Genomic DNA, 20,542 nt, shown 5'->3' with positions numbered 1-20,542 from the left:
AAACAGGATGAACTCTGCAAGTGACTCCCTCTCTTAGCAAAGAGAGGCAGAAAAAGGCTCAGAGACTCAGTCAGGCTGATCAGGTACTGCCAAGTGACACAGCTGAAGAACAGATGCTACCTTCCTTTAATTTAGTAAAGCCAGCAAGGTGGCTCAACAGACCCATGCAGGCATGACGCAAACCAGCTGCGGGTTTTACCTCTCGCTGTGGCAGCACATTAATCCATCTCTCTCAGTACTACCTATGAAGGACGCCCGTCCTGTTCTACAGGGCAAACCTCCAGGTCCGTATTAATGATCGCTGTTACCCAGAGGTAGCCTCAAGAGAAAATACGTAATTGCAGGTGACCATAATAATCAAGATGTGATGGCTTTTCAACCTCTCCTCACATACCCCCCATGCTTCTGTTCCTATCTGCTGTCTTGCCACACATGCCTGCTCTGATCTGTGAGAAATGTAGACTATTTTAATCTGCCTTTGCCCAGGATCCTGCTTGCCATGTCTCCATCTTTCTTGCAGCCATAGTGAGGAAAGGGACAGTCTTGTACCTAGGTCTCCATGTTCCCCTGCACTACAGCCTTCTTGGCTAACACCAGACAAGTCACTTACTCTTTATCTTCACTACTTGCGTGAACGGATATAATAAAACCTCAGAAGGGTGCTGTCAAGCTGCAAATTTAGCAACGTAAGAGACAAAGCCCATACGAAACCACAGGCAAGGAGCTCAGCTGCTTGCATCTGACCCGTCTTAAACTTCTTCATTTCCTGGGAAGTGAAAGGCACTAGCAACACGCAAAGGCCTTCTGAAAGCACCACTTTGCTAATCATCAGTGTATCTGGTATGCAGGTTGTGTGAGGCTGCTCCAAGTGTAAGAAATGGCAGAGAAGAACATGTGAAGCTGGGAGGAGAAAGAGGACACCAGAAGGCGGTGGGGGTTAATGGTACCAAGCGCAGAATGAAATGATTGCAGGCTGGAGGCACCACACACAAATACAAAAAGAGCAGATGGGGACTGAAGGGTGAACTAGGAGGAGGAGCAGGATTTCTTCATTTTAACAAAGAAGCATTTTTTAAAAGGTGTTAGTAAGGCACCTACTGCAATACACAGATGCAAATCTCTAACAAACTGCCCCTAAAATGGGCAACCCCTTTTCCATGAACAGACCAGCCCAGGAATACGAGGAAAGAGGAGTGGGTGGTGCAAAACCAGAGGCTTTTGTAAAGATCTTTTCTTTTGACAGCATGTGCCCTAAGAGAGTGAACCCTACTTTAACGACAGTAGTCGCAGACTGACAAACCTCCAGCCTGACACTGCACGTGCAAAGTTTTTTTTCCTTAGTCTGGTACTCTACAGCCCAGCATGACTTTTCCAGCGCTCACACAATCTGCTTTTATAGCGTTGGTACTATTTTAAGTCGCATAATGTAAATCTCTGTTTCAGAAAATGCTTCATGGCCCAAGACTATTTAGAAGAAAATTCATGCAACCCATCCCTGAATTATCCAAACTGGTAACAAATCCTTTGACTGCTGAAGAGAGGTAATGAAAGGGAATTTAATCTTGACATTTCTGGATTAAACAGTTGACAAGCAAGGACTAGAGGACTCGGTCCACAGAAGACAGCTGTTTCCAGAGCTGTGCCTAAACTGACAGAATCTAGACGTTATGAATGAGAGCTCGGCAGAGCTAGAGAAGCTTGTCACAGCAGAGGTGGGAATCCAAATTTTAATGATTCAATTAAAGAATGCCAAGGCTGGTGGAAAACACTGAGCTATTTCTACCTCCATGTCCTTATGACTGCCCTCACGCTACCGTGGGTGTAATTACATAAGACGCACAATCCTTTAATGGAAGGTGGAATTATTTAAGGAAAACAGCTGGCAAATTTAGACCTAAGTAGGAGCACAGAAACGTCAGTGCTGAACCGAGTGTGTCAAACATGACCCAGATACCTAATTAGAAGTTATGCTCAAATCTAACTTGCACAGGGCTCAAGAAACAGGCTGACTGAATACAGTAGAGGCTGCAAGAGATTCGTTCTTGAGCTTTATTGCCTTGATTGCATTAGATTCTGTTCTGATCTCCCCACTTTTCCCCAGACTTAACTTCACAACACTGACAAATTTGCCAGGGAAGAAGGAGGGGAGAGCAGCATTATGGAATAATGATGCAAAGAGCCTCATATCTGTGAGCTTTGAGGGGAATGTCAAGGTTGCCAGAGAGCTTCCCCCGCCACAGAGAGGTGGGAGCTCACTTGGCTTCACGTCTGTCCCCAGCTGACCCGCTCTGAGCCAGCACCCGGCCATGGGGACTGAGGAGCCAGGGGAGGGGATGCTCTCCTGTGCGGTGCTGGCTGTGGTAACCCCCCTGCCTCAAGCACCCCTGCATCCCCAGAAAGTAGTTGAAGAAAGAAAACTGGGGAATGTGAAGGAATCTGCAAAACCCGAATGCCACTCTGTGTTGAGTTTATTTATGTTCACACACAGAACAAGCGTCTGCAGCCGAGTCCCAAGCCACCAAAAGGATTAACAATATAAGGGAATATAACACATTAATTAAGAATGGCTCTATGAAAGCTAACTATAGTCAGTCAAAATATTACTGTCTTAAAATACAGCACTCTGCAAGAAGAAAGCTCTGGCTATGTTTATTTTCATTTTTCCTTGTGCTATTCTCCACTGGGGCAGAGAAATACATTCCTTTGTGTTTTTAAATAAAAGTATCCAAATACAGAGCAATACACTCATGGATGTCTGCTCAGCTGTCTTTTACAAAAAATCAGGGGAACCCACAGAGACCTTCAGTTATCTGAATGCGCGCGATGGTCCCCATGGGAGAGCCCATACAATTAATGGGGACAAGAGTCTGCAAAGAAAGTTTGTAACATGCCAATATGCTGTCTTATTGGAGTCAAGACATGAAATAATGTTTGTAGGCTAGGTATGTTTCTTAACTTGATGCTCAAGGACCATTGCTGACAACAGGAGCAAAAAGCCGAATAGGGAACAAACGAGCAGTATCTCATTGACAGAGATGGTGCTGAGATACGCTAACATACTACATAAAAAGCAGAAACTCATTAATTTGTTTATGTATCATGGATAAGAACAAAGGTAACAGAGTGCTTACCAGACCCTTTCTTGAGTGGCATCTTCCTGTTGGGCATTTGCACCCCGTAGGCAAAGGGGTTACACGAGCGGTCAGTGAGGTGCTCCCCCCCGAGGGGGAAGCGGTTGTGGAGCCCGGTCAGGGAGGTTACGTTACCCCCGCACTTGGCACTAGCGCAGCGGTTAACGGAAAACTTCAGACAGTTCTGGTGCTCACTGTTCAAAGAGGTTGTTAAGAACTTGGGAAAGGGTCCAGGGGAGAAGCACAAGAGGAATTAAAGGCCTGGAAAAAGTGCTTTGTAGTCAGACGCGCTTTCAGACACAATTAATTAACCTCAGAAATAGAAAGCAAAGTGGCTATTTCATTGCAGTGACTAAGTATCTTTTTGGGAGAACAGATATCTTCATTGTCCACCATAACACCAGGTCCAATACCAGAAGGCAATCTGGACAAAGTCAGACGAGAAACAAGGAACAACTTTTGGGCATATTACTACTTTTTTAAGGGTGACAGTAACTTTTTTAAAGGTTACAGCAGATTTTTTTATGCCAGGCATTTTTTAAATTGGATACTTCCCTGTAAGATCTACAGTTGTAAAGAGGATTTGAGGCAGGGAAGCTGTATGTAAGCAGACCGAACCAAAGGACCACCACAATGGGCAAAGGTCTCCATCCCTCCTCTGCCCACCCCCGGTCAGCCCTCTCCTCCCGGGAACACAAACTACACTTACAATAGTCCAAGGACACACAACAAGACCTGTGAGCCTTTACACCTGCATTATTTATTGCTGGGCACATGGCTGCAGTGTCTAAGCTGATTCCTGTCAGCTCCCACTGGGCATAACACGGTGCCCAGACACACCAAACTTGTGGCAAAACAAGTTTCTGAAATCTAGTAAACAAAGGCATACTGACAAGGTCATTTTGAAAGGTTTTTTGTTGTCTTTTTGGGTTTTTTTTGTTTGTTTTGGGTTGTTTTGTTTTGTTTTAAACATAGTTTCAAGTTGTTGTGTGTTTTCAACTTCTAGGTACGTGCCAACTCCAAGTACATCTTACAGCTCTCCAAGAAAGCAAGCCACCATGTCAAGGACCCAACGCTCTTTAGAGCTCTAAAATCAACTCTTCCTACTTTAAAAAAAAAAATAAAATTCCATAATGCAATATCCATGTAGCAATGATGTAAATGATGAATAAAAGATGCTACAATGCAAAACTATAAATCACATTTTAAAAGATCTAGTCTTCTGATTCTGTTTTTTCTACTTGACAAAAGAAATAAACTTTGATGAACATGCCACTGTCCAATTCATTAGTTTCAGCAATGACAGCCTTGAATAGTCTTGTGATCGAAATTTTATCAGAATACATAATCTTTATTTCTTTGCCGTCTATTACTGTTCCCTTAGGAAGCTTATCTATCACTGTGTCTCTGGCAGGAGAAAAACAGCATTCAACAAAATAACACTGGACATTTAGCAAATACCTCATTTGCTAAAAAGTGTGGTTTTCAGTCAGTCTAACCTATTCAGGAAATAGAAATGAAATTTACTGAATACTTAGGGTAAAGGCAAAATGTCAAAGAAGAAAAACCCATCAGAAATTATTCACTCAGGTGAATTTGACAATGATTTTGGCATCAACCAGCAAACAATCAAGTTTCCAAAAAAAAACCCAAGGAAAAAATAAAAAGAGACACAATCCTATCCACAATAAAAATAGGTACAAAAATAACAGAATAAGACTTTCTATGCAATACAACACAAAGCCCTACAATAATTGGATGTAAAACCTTCCACTGCTACAGACATACATTACTTTTACCAGTCTATGGTTTGTTTTTTTTTTCTTTCATGTGAGTATATAACTAACATTTTACATTAAGCAACTTCTCAAAGTTTCTTGCATGTTTTATTACTCATTTCTAGGTAAGAGTTAATCTGCAATCCTGGTCATATTGTAGAGGTATCTGCATGGAGAAAATTCTTATTGTACAAGTGACCTTGTAATGGAGTAGAATCCAGAGACTCTCTTCTTGCAAAGCATGCGGTCATCAAATAGGAATTAACTGAACGAAGACCTAATTGCTTAGTTTTATTTCTCTGCAGGACCAAAATATAATTTTCTTCCCTGCATGTGGTAGTGAATCATACATCAAAAATATCCAAGCTCATCAATTCACACCATACTCAAAACAAATCCATGGGAAACCAGCATGCAATTTTGAGAGATTTATCCACACAGAAAAAAAAGTTAAAGGAAACATGCAAATGTGTATTATTTATAATGATGGATATGTATGGAAAGCCTGAAAGCTTTTTTGTTTTCCTGTTTGCCGTTTCTGATAGAAGGTTCTAAAGCCAGACCTGTGGCGCTCTCAGGTGCTATGTAGTGCAAATACCTAACAGACCGAAGAGCCGAGCATTTCTACTGGAACAGGCAGAATAAAACAAGTTATTCATCAACCATGCAGGGTATCCACACAAACCAGGTAATACAGTTTGTCCACTCTAGCACTATGCCAACCCCCTTTAGCTACAGCATCTTCTGGAGATGTATTCTAACTGTCCCCAGTGTAGCTTTTCGCAACAGTGATTTCTGACTGGTGCGCTATTTATGGCTGGTAAAAATAAGCTGGTGCACTATGTAATTCTTAGTACTATTTAAAGTAAAAAACCAAAACCAACCCTTCCTTTTCACCCCACCCCCAGTTACATTAATGGTAACCTTCAATGTTGTAACTGAGATGTATCATACATAGAAGAATCATTCACCTATCAAACCTAATGTATGTGTAAAAGAATAGAAAATGATTCACGAGACTGGATTTACAGTTACTAAAGTTAACGTCTGCATTTCATTAGAACACCACATTGATTAAAGTCAGGAAATTTAAACTCCAGAACAAACTGTTGTGTTTTGCAATATAAGCCCTTTAATTAAAATGCAAGCAAGAATCTGCTCAATAAATAATACCCTGAAAATTACTTTGTCTAAAAAAGCCAAAGAACGATAGATGAGAATGAACAGAATATATATATGGAATAATGAGGCAGATGTATTCATTGAATAATGAGACGGGTTTATTTTTCTAATGGCTGGAATGGCATCGAATTAAAGCAACAGATTCAAAGTAACGGTTGTCAAATTACACTCAAAGATTTGCTCCTTCACATTGCTATTGATTACCATTGGGCACTTACATATCATTGCTTCTGCAGCACCTCAAGGTAAAAACGGTTTGTCTAAGGGTCAGATCTCCACACACGCCTCAGGGGGTATGCGGCTTCTCAGGCACAGCGGGAGCAAAGCTGCTCTGCTGTGCATTTGATGCTTTGCAGCCCACAGGAGTGTTGGAGGCAGGGCAGAAACAAAGCAAAAGGTGTGAAAAAACAGAACTCTGTTGGTAGATCCTTCCCCATGCAACTCCCAGGTTGCTACGAAGTGAAGACAGGAGAGGTGAAATATTGCAATTTGAGTGCAGTCTGCTCAACGCTCACATCCAAAAATCAAAGCCACGCGGTACTTATAATTAATCTCTGCTCTTTTGCTGTGTCATTCAGATCTGGAAACAAACTTTTGTAATAATGCTGCGCTTTTGAAGATAGCAAGATGAATGCAGAAAAGCATTAATCATTCATTCCTATGAATTTCTACAGGCATTGAAATATTGTTGACTTTTCTTTTTAATGCTTTATTCATTAGCCACAATATTCCATCAGCTAAATGCTGCGTTTCAGAATAAAACTGCAGTCAGCAACAAGAATGCTCTTAATATGTAACATTTTTTGTTATTGTGGCTGAATTACCAATTCATCTAAACACTGGAGTTCAGCAGGTAATTTATCATCAAATCTGTCTCTATTCCAGCTTCTAGTCTCAACTGAAAGGGCCTAAAAGCAATTCTTGAAAAAAAGAAAAATTAAACCATTTTTAGTAGACCTGCTTTGTTCCAGGCTTATTGCTTTCATTTGATGCCTTCCAGCCCACTAATTTTTACGCTCATATTCTTCTATAAGAGAAATTATAATTTCGTGTTGTTCTAACTTCTGCCCAGGTGGCTGGAAGGTCTTCTTGGTTTTACTTTCCCTTTTGACAACATCTGTGGTGACTAGGAAGAGCAGACAAGTCACTGCAGAAAGATAAAGCTGGACCATTTGGTGATTTTTCATTGTATTTTTATTGCCCACAGGAATATCCATGTAGCACGATTATTTAAGCTTTTGATTTATCATAGCTTCACTTGACAGATGCAGAGGTTCAAATCCAGCAAGGACAAGTAGGATCAGGAAGGACCTTCACAATTCTAATGTAAGGAAATAAAATTCCTCATGATATTCAGGGCTTTTAGATAGCACTTGAGAGGTCATTTTACTGACTGAATACTAAAGCCTCAGGATGTGTTTCATAAGTGTTCTGCAGTGGCCCAAGTGAAATTTTAATGCACGCACTGTGCTTTTCCTCTAGTGTTTTCCACCTCAGGTATGACTACTTTCAAGCGCTGTCATATGAAAGTACATGGTTACGTAAAAAGTTCAATTTTGGTAATTTTAAAAGTGATGCTTAATTTCATTTAATCATGTAGGATTTATCCCATAACGTGTGCACACAATTTTAAGGGATGCATAAGCTTCATGTGATGTACGAGCACACTCATGCAGAGATGAGCAGTCCCGAAGAGAACGGAGAACTAGGAATGAGACACATAGAAGTGGCACCAACAGCCAGCTATGAAAACCATCCCGCCTCTCAAAGCTCAGAATAGCTGTGAAGTCACACATACCGCTATATTTGGGCTGGGTTCACGCCACACAGCTAGGGAGGACCGCTACCCTGGGACGAGGTGCACTCAAAACGCACCACACAAATGACACCTGAGCTGAGAAAGCACAATACAAACACAGCACGGCTTGTGATGAAGGTGAAAAGCTGCACGAACTGAACTATAGCTTGGTTGCAGCAGAGGGCAGTGATACACAAACACTGGCAGTCCTCATTCTGCATAGCACCTACAAACGCAGAAGCCTGACCTTGTTTATTCCTGGTGTACAACGCTTACCACTCTTAGGCTTATTCTTAAGAAAAATTGCATGCTTTTTACGTGTATTTAAGTGTACACAGAGAGATATATTGAATATTCACTGTTTAAAATACTAATTCTGGTTGCTTTCTCTTATTTCTTTGACAACCATCTCCTATTCAATTAATCTACTATCCCCCTTCCCCTCTGAAAATCAAATCGTTTCAACTTTTGCTTCACAAGGTGTTGACTTGCATCTTAACGACAAGCAAAGAATTGCTACACTTCAGAGAGCTGACTTTTGTCTTTCCCTCCCCCATCCTTCTCACCCTTTGAAAGGTAGGAAGCTGGATGCAGTTAAAGAGAAAAAAGGAGGGAGAAGGGAGCTGTGGATGAAGACAGCGTAATTCTTCGGTTCCTTAACTGGGTTAATTTGTCTCCTGGCATGGGAATAGAGAGCTTAAGAGAAAGCTACAGGAAAAAAAACTGCAAGGCATGCGCTACTCGTGTAATAGCTGATATACCTAATGCTATGTGATTCACAGCAGCTTTGAAATACTAGATTAAAAGGTATAACAATCTTCTTATTGAGGGAAGGATGGATTACATTTCCATTGGTGCAATCTGAAGAAGAGATGCATAGAAGAAGAAAATACAAGTTGTGATGAAGAAGCCCAGTCTTGACTTGAATTAGTTTAAATGCAACTTGCTTAGAACAATAGATTGTTGATGAGAAATAAGTGGATTTGTATGCTCGACCAGTGTTTACAAGCCAGTTTCCACCATGCAATTGTACAAATGTTGAATTTACTGTGTAGCATCTGCTGTACATAAATGTGGAAAACCATCAGAAATGATACAGTACTATATATGTATATAAAAATATATGTCAATTTTAACCCATAAGCATGTTCTTTGTATCATTTACAAATCAGTAAACACCCAAAATTAGTTTGGATATTGGTTTAAGTTTTGGCAAAGGAGTTTTCTTCTTGTTTTGCTTTTTTAACTCAATAGGCTCATTCATGTTTAGCAAAAGATTGAACTTGGTTTAGATTTGGGACTATCTACATCAACTAACTTTGCCTGAAACAGAGTCAGTACCACATTTCAAGTTTCTTGTTTCTCAAAGCAAAACTGCAGAGGAAAGACAAAATTAAAAAAAAAAAAAAGAAGAAAGATCGACCAGGGCTAGAAGTTCAGACCCAGACACTCATTTTGAGAAATGTTTCAGTTGTTCAGGTTCAGAGACTGGTGCTGTCCCAGACCTAGGGATGAGTGCTTTAGAACTAGAATGAAACTACCCAAATATTCAGGGAGATCTGCATCAGGCTCAGTCCTCCACTTAAGACCCTATGGTAAGGTGACACAAGCAGCTGGACAGACAGCCCAGGGGAAGCCAAATCCATTTGCAGCCAGCTTAGGAAGTTTTTTTGGTCCCAATGAAAGTAGTTTCTGTAAGGCACCCAGGCAAGTTCTACCCCTAAAGAAAAAAAAAGCATTAAGAAAGTGAAGATTGTGAAGATTGTGGCAAAGCACTCAGCCTCGCAGCCTGCTCTCTGGGCCCTGCTAGGTGATGGGTGCCAGCTCTCATCAGCATTGCCAGTCCTGGTCCTGCTCCCCACGCCACGACCTCTTTTCTTTGTACAGTTCCTCTGAACAGGGACCTTTCAAACTCTGAAGACGAGGAACTCTCTTCTCCCTTGCGCCTCTGCCTGCCACATCTGGATGAGAGATGTGTTTGAGCTCCTCTGAAGGGAAAAGGCTATGAATACCCTCAGATTGGCATCAGAGGAACCCATTTTGCAATGAGCGTATAAAGTCCTCCAGCAAAACTTCTCTGTCCTGAACTACACCATCAGGGAGTGCTATCAATAATAAAGTCTCTCTTTCCCAACACTATGGGATTTCCATACTCCAGCCAAATGCATTTCCTTTGAGCGAGTGATATTCTGATGTGTTCTGGGACAACTCCATAGGCATTTGCCAAGACACACGCTGGCTTCTTCAGACAGAGACACACAGCAGTTTAAACTTGGTTTAGATCACGAGTCTCCAGTAATGACAGGCCATCTGGCACATTTCAGTAATACTGGCACTTTCTGCTCGGAGAGGTCCGGGCCTTAAATAAGAGAGACATGGCAGGTCAGGAATGAAACGCATTGGCAGGGCTGCGTGCACGGAGCTTGCAGGGCAGCACTTAACCCAAGCCGGTACGGCCGGGACATCCCCCATCAATCCGTTCACAGCCACGCAGGCAGCTTTGGGAGCAGAGCAAGACGACAAGCGAGCGTTGGGGTGAGGGTCAGGAGCAGTGCGCGAGCGAGGTGCCAGCTAGGGGACTCTTGCTGGAAGAAGGAGGTATCACTCAAAACAGAGCCGTGGAGACAGGCCTGCTTGAAGTCGGGGTTATGGGTCAGAATGAAGTGGTATCGACACTTCTTGGGAGAAGGGCAGAACGGTGCAAGGCTTGTAGACTGCACGTTTTCCTTGGGTTGCAGTAGCAAAGGTGCTGTACGTGGGATCAGACTGTACACAGGACCAGGAGAAACCTGGAATGAGGTTTTAGGCAGACTGGGGAGTATGAAGAAGGCTTTTTGCACTGGAAAGTGCACTGGGAAGTTCAGGTGTTGCAGCACTGACTTCTTCCTGACTCGTTTCAGCAGTGTTGTATAGGGCCAAGTCTGAATCAGTGGGAGAAGAAAGTGTATGCATTTGGTCCTTCTACCAGACAGGAGGTTAGTTTTAAGATGCAGTTATACAGAAATCAAAAAGATCAGAAAGCCGGTAGTTTGTTGTTGGTTAGTATAATGAGATGTTCTTACAACAGTCTGATGACTGGGAAAACACAGAATTGCTGATTCATTTGCAGAAACAAAATCATTACTGAGGAAACTAGTTTTCTCACTAAAAGAGAAGTGTGAAACTTTGTTTATTGCAGCAACTGCTATCACGGACATTGGCTGACGACCTGGTCTGGGCATGGATCACAGCACTACTCAATACCTGCCCTCAGTCAGTTTTGCCCTTCCATTTGTTCGTGTCAGTGCTGTACTCAACTTACCGTTGGACAACCTCCGTCAGATACGTGCACACAGATGCCACATGGACTGGTTTCTTCTCACTTTCATTCTCTGTGGCTTGCCCGTAAAAGCGAAGACTTAACCAAGAAGATAATGGTGTGATGCGTTGTCCTCCTTTGACTGACCTACTTTGAGCCAAAAACCAGGGAAGAGGAAACACAAATCTACTTCTAATGCAGATTAAAATGTGCCTTTGGCACAGCATCCCCGCACGGACTCATCATACATTCATAAAAGGTTTTTTCATCCTTTTCCCAGATTCCTGTTGTTGAGAGAGGACCATTAATGATAACTCCCTGAGGCTCCTTCTCCTCGTGTTGCATAATGCCTCATTCACAACTTCGGCATCGGACAGATGAAAGCAAAACAGAGATGAGCAGTTCTTTCCCTGGTATTCAAACTTTAAATCAAACACCCACTTTGCTGTACTATAAACAGAGCTGCCTGTTTAGAGCACCAAGACACTGCTGTAATGTTTCTTTTTCTTTAAGATTTTACATTTCTCCTGTAAGAAGCAATTACAATGGAAGTGTCAAGCAAAAATAAACCCCTGTTAATCACAGTTACTGTGAGCTTGCCAAGTAAATCATGTCTCAGTGTTGCTGTCCCATTTTTCAGGTAGAAATAAAAAGTGTGTGAGAATGCTATAGTCTAGAAATTAAGCTCTTCCCAAGAGGGGGCTCAAAGTTTTTGAAAATACAAGCTCTTCTCTTGTGTTCATGACATTGAGTGGAATTAGACAAGCACTAAAATTAAGAATCCAATCATTGTAAGACTAATTCAAGTTGGAAGGATTCTCTGGAGGTTGTCTAGTCCAACCTCCATCCAAAGCAAGGCCAGATGCAATTAGGTCAGCTTGCCCAGGTCAGCTGTGCTCAGGGGTTTTTCTGAACAGCTCCAAATGCTGGATCCACCACCTCTCCAGGCTACCAGGCCCACTCTGACTACAAACAACTTTTTTCCTATATCTAGTTGGGATTTCTTCTCCTGCAACTTGTGTACATTTTCTTTTATGCTTCCACCATGCACTCCTGAGAAGGGTCTGACCCTTTCTCTACAGCCTCTAATTCCCTCCAGCTTTACCTTCTACAGACTGAACAAACCCAGCGTCCTCGGATTCTGCTCAAGCACAGGTGCTCCTGCCTCTTCAAGTGCTCCAGCTCTTTACCCATCTATCACAAGTACTGAAACCATACACAGATTTCTTTTGGTTTTGGTCTATATTGGCAGGTCTGTGCATCTGAAAGGAGAAATGAGAAATGGAGAAAACTTCGGGCACTTATCTGTGCCATTACTTTCCCATATTTTTCAAACACGAGGCTTCGTGTACTGCCCAGTGCATCACAAGGGAGCTGCCTTCAAATCACCTGACGGGAATGGTACTGAGCTTGTCCCCCCCAAAATCTGAGAATTTTCTGTGAGCTTTGAAGGGACGTTTTGTTCTTATTTTATTTTCATCTCTTCACTATTCCCTGTGCTGTGAAAAACCAGCCATTTTAAGGTGATGCAGCTGCAGTTCCAGAACAGCAGAGTGCAAGGGGGCAGTTTCCAGCGTGCCAGGGAGCTGCCAGCCAGGGTGGTACCTAAGGATCAGTATAATCAGTTTCAAGATGCTGTGAGGTCTCCCATTTCCTTTTTTCTTTTAGTAACAGGTGGTGGCTTGACGACTAGATCAATTGCTTCATCGATGCTATTAATATTAACAGGAATATCAGAAACCTGTTCTAGCTGAATAAATCTTAAGACATCCAGTTTGCGTATTGCAGACTTGAGTCATGGAATGAGTTTTTAAATAAGATAAATGGTTATTTTCCCCAGGAACTTTCAAGAACAGTTAGCTCACACCTACTGCAGCCATAACCTGCAATTTAGTAACACAATTTTCACATCTCATTCTAGATTCAGGTTTCTTTTCCACAGCAAAACCCTAATCCTGCAACTGCCAGTTACACTGAGTCACCACCCTGAAAATCAATTTCAGACAGAAGAGCCTATTGCTCAATAAAAAGGGATTAACTGGACTGAGCCTTATTTAAGTAAAAACTTCATTCCAATTTCCATATTCCCTGCCTATTCCCAAGAACTCTGCAAATTTGTATTCCATCCCTGTAGCTTAAGTTGGACATTTTTCCGATACAAGGATATCAAATCACTCTCCTGAATCAATCAACACAACTTCAAACTCTGCTCAATCCAACCATTTTCACAGTAAAGATATTTTTGAAATACCTCAGCTCAAATATACCCCACTGCAGGGAACCCTCTTTGCAATGGCTTGACACCAGCTGCATTACCAGCATCCCTGTTGACTAGAGATATTTCCCCATCATTTTACAACAGTATAAAGTCCCCAAGAGCAAGAAAGGTTGCTTTGAACTGCCCGTCTTCTCTCAGTTATTGGTGTGCTGCCTACATGCAACAATGCAACTTTTGTATTTTTAGTGACCATCTGAATTTTACTGCAGCAAAGTTGCAGCCACAGAGAAGGAAGCCCTTCACTTTTCAGAACAGAAGGGGAAACTTCCCTAAACATCAATGTGTGTATCTGGTCATCAATGTGTGATTCTGGTCTGATCTGGAAAGAGACTCTGCAGGACAGATAAAATCATATTTACTTTGCAGAGATGAACAACATCATAAATTCTAAGTCACAGGAGTAGTTAGGCATCTCCTAATGGACAATAGTCTACTAGTAGAGAGAGGGAAAACAGTCGACTTGTGCCACCGTAGTGAATACTGCTATAGAGTTAGTGAAAGCAGGTACCAGACACCCAAGTACAAATCCTCCAAGCAATTTACATCACCCTGAATAAACTCATCATCTATCAAGTTCCTTGTGCACTGGAAGATATTCTGTCTGGAAATACGGGTAGGAGTGGTTTTGTGCTCTGACTCTCAGTTCCCGTACCATCCACGCTTTTGTACGTATAGCTTTAATAAAAACAGCATACATGCATAAAAGGTTATTTCACTTTCCCCCACCTGTTACAGAAGTCTGATAAGAGTATCTGGGTATGAGTGAGAAAACATTGTTTCAAGTTTCTTCCCCGAGCTCTTCCCCAAGATCTGCCTACTCCCATCATAGGGAATGACTCTGCCTGGTTATACTGTAATTACTGTAATAGCCACAAAAGCTATGTAAGATTTTAAAATGTAACTCACACCAAAGAAATATAAATGCTTGCTTAAACAGAATTAAGAAATCTTGGTTCAATACTTCACCCCGTAACAACAATGTGACGAAAAAATAAGCAAGGGAACTTTTCTTTCTTTTATTCTTTCTTTTTTGTGGCTTTAGCAACGTGTTTGCTTAGAGCCAGTGAGTAACAGCTCACGCTCTCTTCCCTGCTAACCGGGCTCCTTACCGGTGACGACGCTGGGGATTTTGGACAGAAAGCTCTTGACAGTGCGGATGGGAACTCCACCTGTTTTGTCATCCTGCATTCTCGTAATGATGTCTTCAATCTGTCAAAAGGAAGGAGAGACTTAGTGATTTATGCAAAATGGTGACTTATGTTTGTATAACATGAGTGCTTTGGTCGGATGGGCTTCAAATATACCATGTGTGTTATTGCACAAACACAGACCTACAGACACGGCTACCACCTCCCAAATCTAAACCCTGAGACTAGAAACCATGAGACAACGCAGACCTGCTTAAGAGCATACTGACAACCCTACCGCAACCATGCTTTTTTCCTGACCAGGGGTGACAGAAACGTGTTGTTTGGCCCACATGTGAATTAGGTTAGACTCTATACTGCGACCAGCTTAAGGTGCTTCCTGCCCAGTCCAGTCTCCCCCCTTCTCCCACATCTTGGGAAGCCTTTCATTTTCCAAAGGCTCCCAGGCATTGCCAATGGCCTACAGCTTGAGGAGAGCAGAAGACAGAACAAGCGCAGGGCGACTTCCCCGTGCCTCATGCTGCAGGCGGGGACGGTACCCGCCCGTGGTCACTGTATGAAGTGCGCAGCCAGAAGTAAAGTGACGACAGGGAAAAACTGGTTAGATTTTCACAGCCAAGTTAACTTTTGCTTCACAAGCACATAATCATCATCTACAGGAAAATATACAATCATCTTGAAAAGCCATGGCAATCAGAGGATCTGATTACTGGGGAAAGGAGCTTAATCCGCCTCGCGTTTACTCTAAAATGGGAAGGGATTTTTGCTCCTTTTGAGGCTACTCCCCTGCATTTACTTGAAGGCAACGCCAGGGAGAACAAAAAGCTGAACATAAGCACAGCGCAGAAATCCCGTATCTCCAAAAACTCTCAAGTAAGTGAGGTCTCAGAATCCCAACAAAAATAAACCCAACGCTGTTGGCTCTGTTAGCTCAAGCAGTCCTCTGTTAGCAGCACAGCCCCTACCCGCTGGAGACAGGGGTCCAATGCCGACTGCAGCCAGACAGGGAGCACAGCTCTGATTTTACCTAAAGATTTTCTCCTCACTGATGCTACAAAACACAACCTCAGCAGAGACGTTACGTGGTGGGAGCACAGCCCCTCTCTCTCCTAAAGGCAGCCTGAGAGCTCAACCAGCTCTCTCCAATTCTGCAGAGCCGGCTTCGTTTAGATGTGCGAGTGAGTTTCTTTCACAGACTTCACACCTACATTTCAAAACAAGTTTAATTTCAAGTCTTCCCAAGGCGGTAAGACAGTCTCCCTGCCAACTTCAGACACTGAATTTGATCACTGTGTTTTTAACCTCAGGCTATCACTTAACTGAACTGTTGGCACCTTGTTTATATATTATTTTTAAGTTAACACATGCCCTGAACAAGTTCTCAGTGGGAATGAAGTCACAAAGATGAAAATATCCCAAGATATTCAATAGATTATAGGAGGGTTGGGTACGTACAGTTAATTTGTGACAGAATAATGCTACTTTTCCCTCAACCCAAACACTATGAAAATTAATACCACCTTTTCCCCTTTACCTGAACTTTATGCAAGCTTATTTGCTGATCAAAACAGTTTCTTCCCATCCAAGGATACCTGAGGAGCAACTGTTCCTCTCAGCCTGGAGAAGCAGCGTTTCACAGCACCCCGTGGTGTTGAGAGGGGCCCCGACAGCATGGCTCGTCGGGAACCCCGAGGTACCAGGACACAGACGCCAGACCTGCCGGGGGACAGGACGGCTCGGTTGCCTGGGAAGGGTGGGCCAAGAAGGTCAGCCAGACTAAGAACCACTTCAACAAGGCAATGAAAAAGCCTCTCTGTGACCAACTGGTTACATGCCTTCATCCGTATGCACTCGTAGCTGGCATCGGAGAGAGATTTTTTCCATGCATATTAGGAGGAAACTACTCCGGAATGTGTTACCAGTACCATGTCTCCAGGGACAATTAAGGGCTTTAAAAAACACAAGCATAATTTTTTGGTAAAACTGTTATTTTCTCTTTTACTATTTCAATGAAAAGTTCAGAATGAAAAAATGAGCTAAAATAATTGTTTTGATGCAGGAAAACTTCTTACTCTTTTGCTCACTGTAAACTAAAGGAACATCAGACATGATTTATGTCATTATCACCCCAAGAAAAGTTCCATTTCAAGCAAAATAAACCTTTAATTATCTTAAAAGCAGAATATATTGTTTTTACCTAAACTATCCTCGTTTCAAGCAATCAAGCAGGCACTGGTGTCTCAAATGGGGCCATTAATTTAGGTTTCAGTGACAATTACAAAAGCCTACTGCGATTTTAAATCAAAATAAACAAAACTGCCCTAGAGAGAACTCCTTCCCAAAAGGCTCCTTCTTCCTCTTGTCTTCCAGCCTGACTACTGGCACTTTCTGCTCTCCTTATTTCTGAGCATCGGATGTTTCTTCTCTCCTTCCCTTTCTACTCAGATGCCACATCTCCTTCCTTCCCTGTCCTCTCATCTGATCCAGACACGACCACATATGTCATCCTCCTACAGCACGCCAATGTTTGCAGCCTGCTGCCTGAGAGCCCGCAGGGTTACAGCCTCGGGTTGTACATAGTCTTTCCATTCCCAACACGCTTCCCTTGTGCTCTCCAGCAAATTTCTGCACTGCTCAAATAGACAGCATAGCCTACTCAAAGAAAGATTTGATGATCGTTTTATCCTTTCTTAAAGTTATAATCAAGTTTTAAATAAAATATTAAAACACCCCTATATTTAGCAACCTATGTCAAGCTTTTGTTTAGTCCACTACAAAGAGAAGATCTGACCCTTTGTACCAGCCTTTGCGTTTTGCATCCACCCAACATTTGCACCCTGGATCCAAATTCCTGCCTCACTATGGAAATGTTTCATGAAATAAGTGATACAGTGACAAAGAGGGAAAGAGTGATTATTAGAGCTTCAAGTGTGGAGAAAAGCAAAGAGGGAACATCAAGCGTGAAGGTCACTTTCATCGAAGCTTTTCATCTTAACTTTTAAGAGAGTCACCTAGACACCTCACTGCTAATGATTCTCCCTTTGGTTTCTGCATGTCATTAAATATCCTTCAGGTTTCCCTATCTGGCAGACAGGGAATAAGAGTCCTTGGATAGTTCATTTCATCAGGCAGACAGGGAATAAGAGTCCTTGGATAGTTCATTTCATCAGGCTAGGAGGCAGGAACTAGTAAAACTAAGTGTTCCTCATGTTTATCACTCCTAAATGACCGAGCTTCGGTGAACTAACTTTTGCCCAACAAAAATCATGGTAAGAACAGGCAATGCTGTTTTTTTTTTCCTATTATGGGGGTCACTGCTATTTCAATCTGGTCTGATTTTTGCATCAGTAAAGGGAACTGTTACTCTTCCCTCCGAGTGGATTCTGGGTTAATACCTCCCTGAGAAAGCCAGAGCCATTCACGTACCTGCTGTCCCTGTTAGCCACACACTGTGATGCATGCCAAACAAACTAGATCTGCCTTTCCTCCTGACTGGTTGCTGACAACTCTGCTCCCTACCTTTGTCCAGAATGATTTTATTTCACACTACCCCACTTTCAAAAGCATCGAAAAGGGCTTTTGGCTTCAGGAGCACGTTATCAGTGGAGACAGGACTCTACAGCAGGTAGTTTATGAGAGTTTTATGAGAGAGGGGATTTAATGCATATGTGGGATTTGCTGGTATTCATTAGACCTTTTTCTTTTCCACTATCAGCACTTTTGCTGGCCTAAGGAGGGTGAAGGCATGAAGTAGAAGACCTTGAATTTCTCTCAGAGCTGAGATGTCTATCACTGGGAGATGAGAAGTCCCTTTTTTGAGGCAGAGGAAAATAAAATATTAGATTTGTTGATGTGTTATAATAAATAAGTCATAATACAACAACAAATGTAACGATCACAGCCTGGCAACTTCGGGTCAGTGCCACACAACACTCCCAGTGTTACCATTATAAGGGGGAAAACTACTCTCGACTTTGCAGTAGCTTCTCCTTCTCCCAGCCCCAAAACAAAGCAGCACCCAGACCGCAGCACACGAGCGTGCACAGCCGTACTGAGCCCTGGAAGCACCTGCCCACGGTCAAGGCTGACCTTGGAGGCGACACGCTGAGGGAAAGGCAAGTAAGACACAAAAACGAAAAGCTAACAGCTCCCACCTCCCATGACCCCATGCCTGGACACTACCAACAACTTACTGGAGCTGCCCGGCTGAACAGGTTTTAATTGCGACTGGGCGATTACCACGGAATGATGTCAGAGGCCACCACGGTCCCATTTTGCCAGCTCATTTTTGTGGGCTAGTGAGGGAAACAGTGCCCTTTTCATATTTTAGCCTCCGAGTTAGCTGCACATACTCCCTCAGACCCTGCAGGAAAGGTCCTGCTGCCTATTTCTGAATATTTCGGTACACACCAGGTTCCTGTCTGATTACTCGCAGCAGGTACCCTGCTCTTGGGGATTCCTGTTACCAGCTAACCTGTGGCTGAAGAGTCTCCAAGCATCACTCATCAGCACCAGCATTAAATGTAGAGGGTTGGATAGAGAGCTCTGTGCGATGCCTCGGCAGATGAGAGCTCTCATGAATATTGGTGGAGCTGGACAATACATGGAGATAAGAATCAGTCTGTTTTCAGCTAGCACGATGGCAACAATTATAAATACATTCGATCTTTTACTCTTGACTGAAACGTAAGTTTAAAATAGACCATTTCTCACGTTGCCAACCCCTATGGGTCCCATAAGCGCCTCCTCCGATGCTACCAGCGTGCCTGGGCCTTCTGCACCTCCCGACTCCTGCCCCGCAGCCCCACGCACGCACAGACAAGGAAAGTTAATTTCACAAGATGTCTGAAGCCAGCTTGCTTCACCAGTCCAGACAATTTCACTCTGCTCAAACACAGGAAGAGGAGGCTGAAAAGAAAAAAAAAAAAAAAAAGAAAGGCTAATACGCCTCCCTTCAGCATCCTTGAGGGAGAAAGGACAACCTTGCCTCTGAGACAGCGCTGGAAAGCAGCGGAGCAGCACCGCCAGAGAATTGCTGTGTGACCTTCAGCAAACAGCTTCATCCGTCTCTGTCCAAGTCTCCCCTCCTGTATCATGGAGATAATACTGAATCACACAGGGGCAGTGAAACTTAATTCAAAGATGTCAGAGAAGGACTTGGAGTGCCTCGGATGGCGGATGCGACACGACTACGAAGGATACGCTCCCCATCTCTGACAACCTTTCACAATCCCAACGACGGCAACAAAACCGGAGTGCGGCAGAGCACCGAGGCGGCAGGGACATTTGGCTGCTTCCCACATGACGAGCTTCCAACGACGGCTGAGGGCAGGGGCACCGATGGAACTTGTCCTCTTCCCGATGGAGCTTTTATCTCTGCTTCTTTCTATATTTCAGAGCTTACTTAAGATAAAGGCAGAGTGTACCAGAGAGCTCCCTCATGCTAGAGTATGTTTCAGGGAAGAAAGAAAATAACAACTATGTTCTTCAGATGCTTATTGGGAGGGTGAAACAAAGCTAATAACGTCACCTTGAAACTGGTAACATACTTTAGCTTTTATATATCTCTACCGTGAATAGGAGGGTAACCAGTGAAGGAACAACTACCAAGGCACTTGCCGTGATTATTTGTGTACTGCTGCTAGTCTAGCTAGAGCTTCACGAAGTGAGTATCTACGCAGCAAGTCATCACGTGAAAGGACAGGTTTCACACAGCAATTGAATTAACCAAAACGATGCTTAGGGAAAAACTCTGGCACTTCTTATTCTCTGACACTGCTGAGGTGCAACACCGGAGTCTGGGGAGTACCAGGCAGCAGCTTTCTGATCAGACCATGCCTCCCCTCACACAGCCTACGATACCAGCTCTGCACGGCACCCCGGCTCGGGCCCGGGCTGTGTCGTACGAAAACGTAGTCACGTAAAACAG

The 20,542-nt window shown here is 43.1% G+C and overlaps 1 protein-coding gene across 2 annotated transcripts in view; it reads right to left on the bottom strand.

Annotated features, from left to right (window-relative positions):
* Nucleotides 1-20,542, bottom strand: part of RGS6 (regulator of G protein signaling 6) — a 284,238-nt gene that overhangs the window by 92,486 nt on the left and 171,210 nt on the right. For both annotated transcript variants that reach the window (XM_075151981.1, XM_075151982.1), the window contains exon 3: nt 14,575-14,674. In XM_075151981.1, coding sequence (XP_075008082.1) covers nt 14,575-14,674 — 100 coding nt within the window. The remainder of the gene's footprint in view (nt 1-14,574; nt 14,675-20,542) is intronic.

The sequence above is a fragment of the Calonectris borealis genome, chromosome 5 (assembly GCF_964195595.1).
Source record: "Calonectris borealis chromosome 5, bCalBor7.hap1.2, whole genome shotgun sequence".
Lineage (NCBI taxonomy): Eukaryota > Metazoa > Chordata > Aves > Procellariiformes > Procellariidae > Calonectris > Calonectris borealis.
This window is presented reverse-complemented; position numbering and strand designations above follow the sequence as displayed.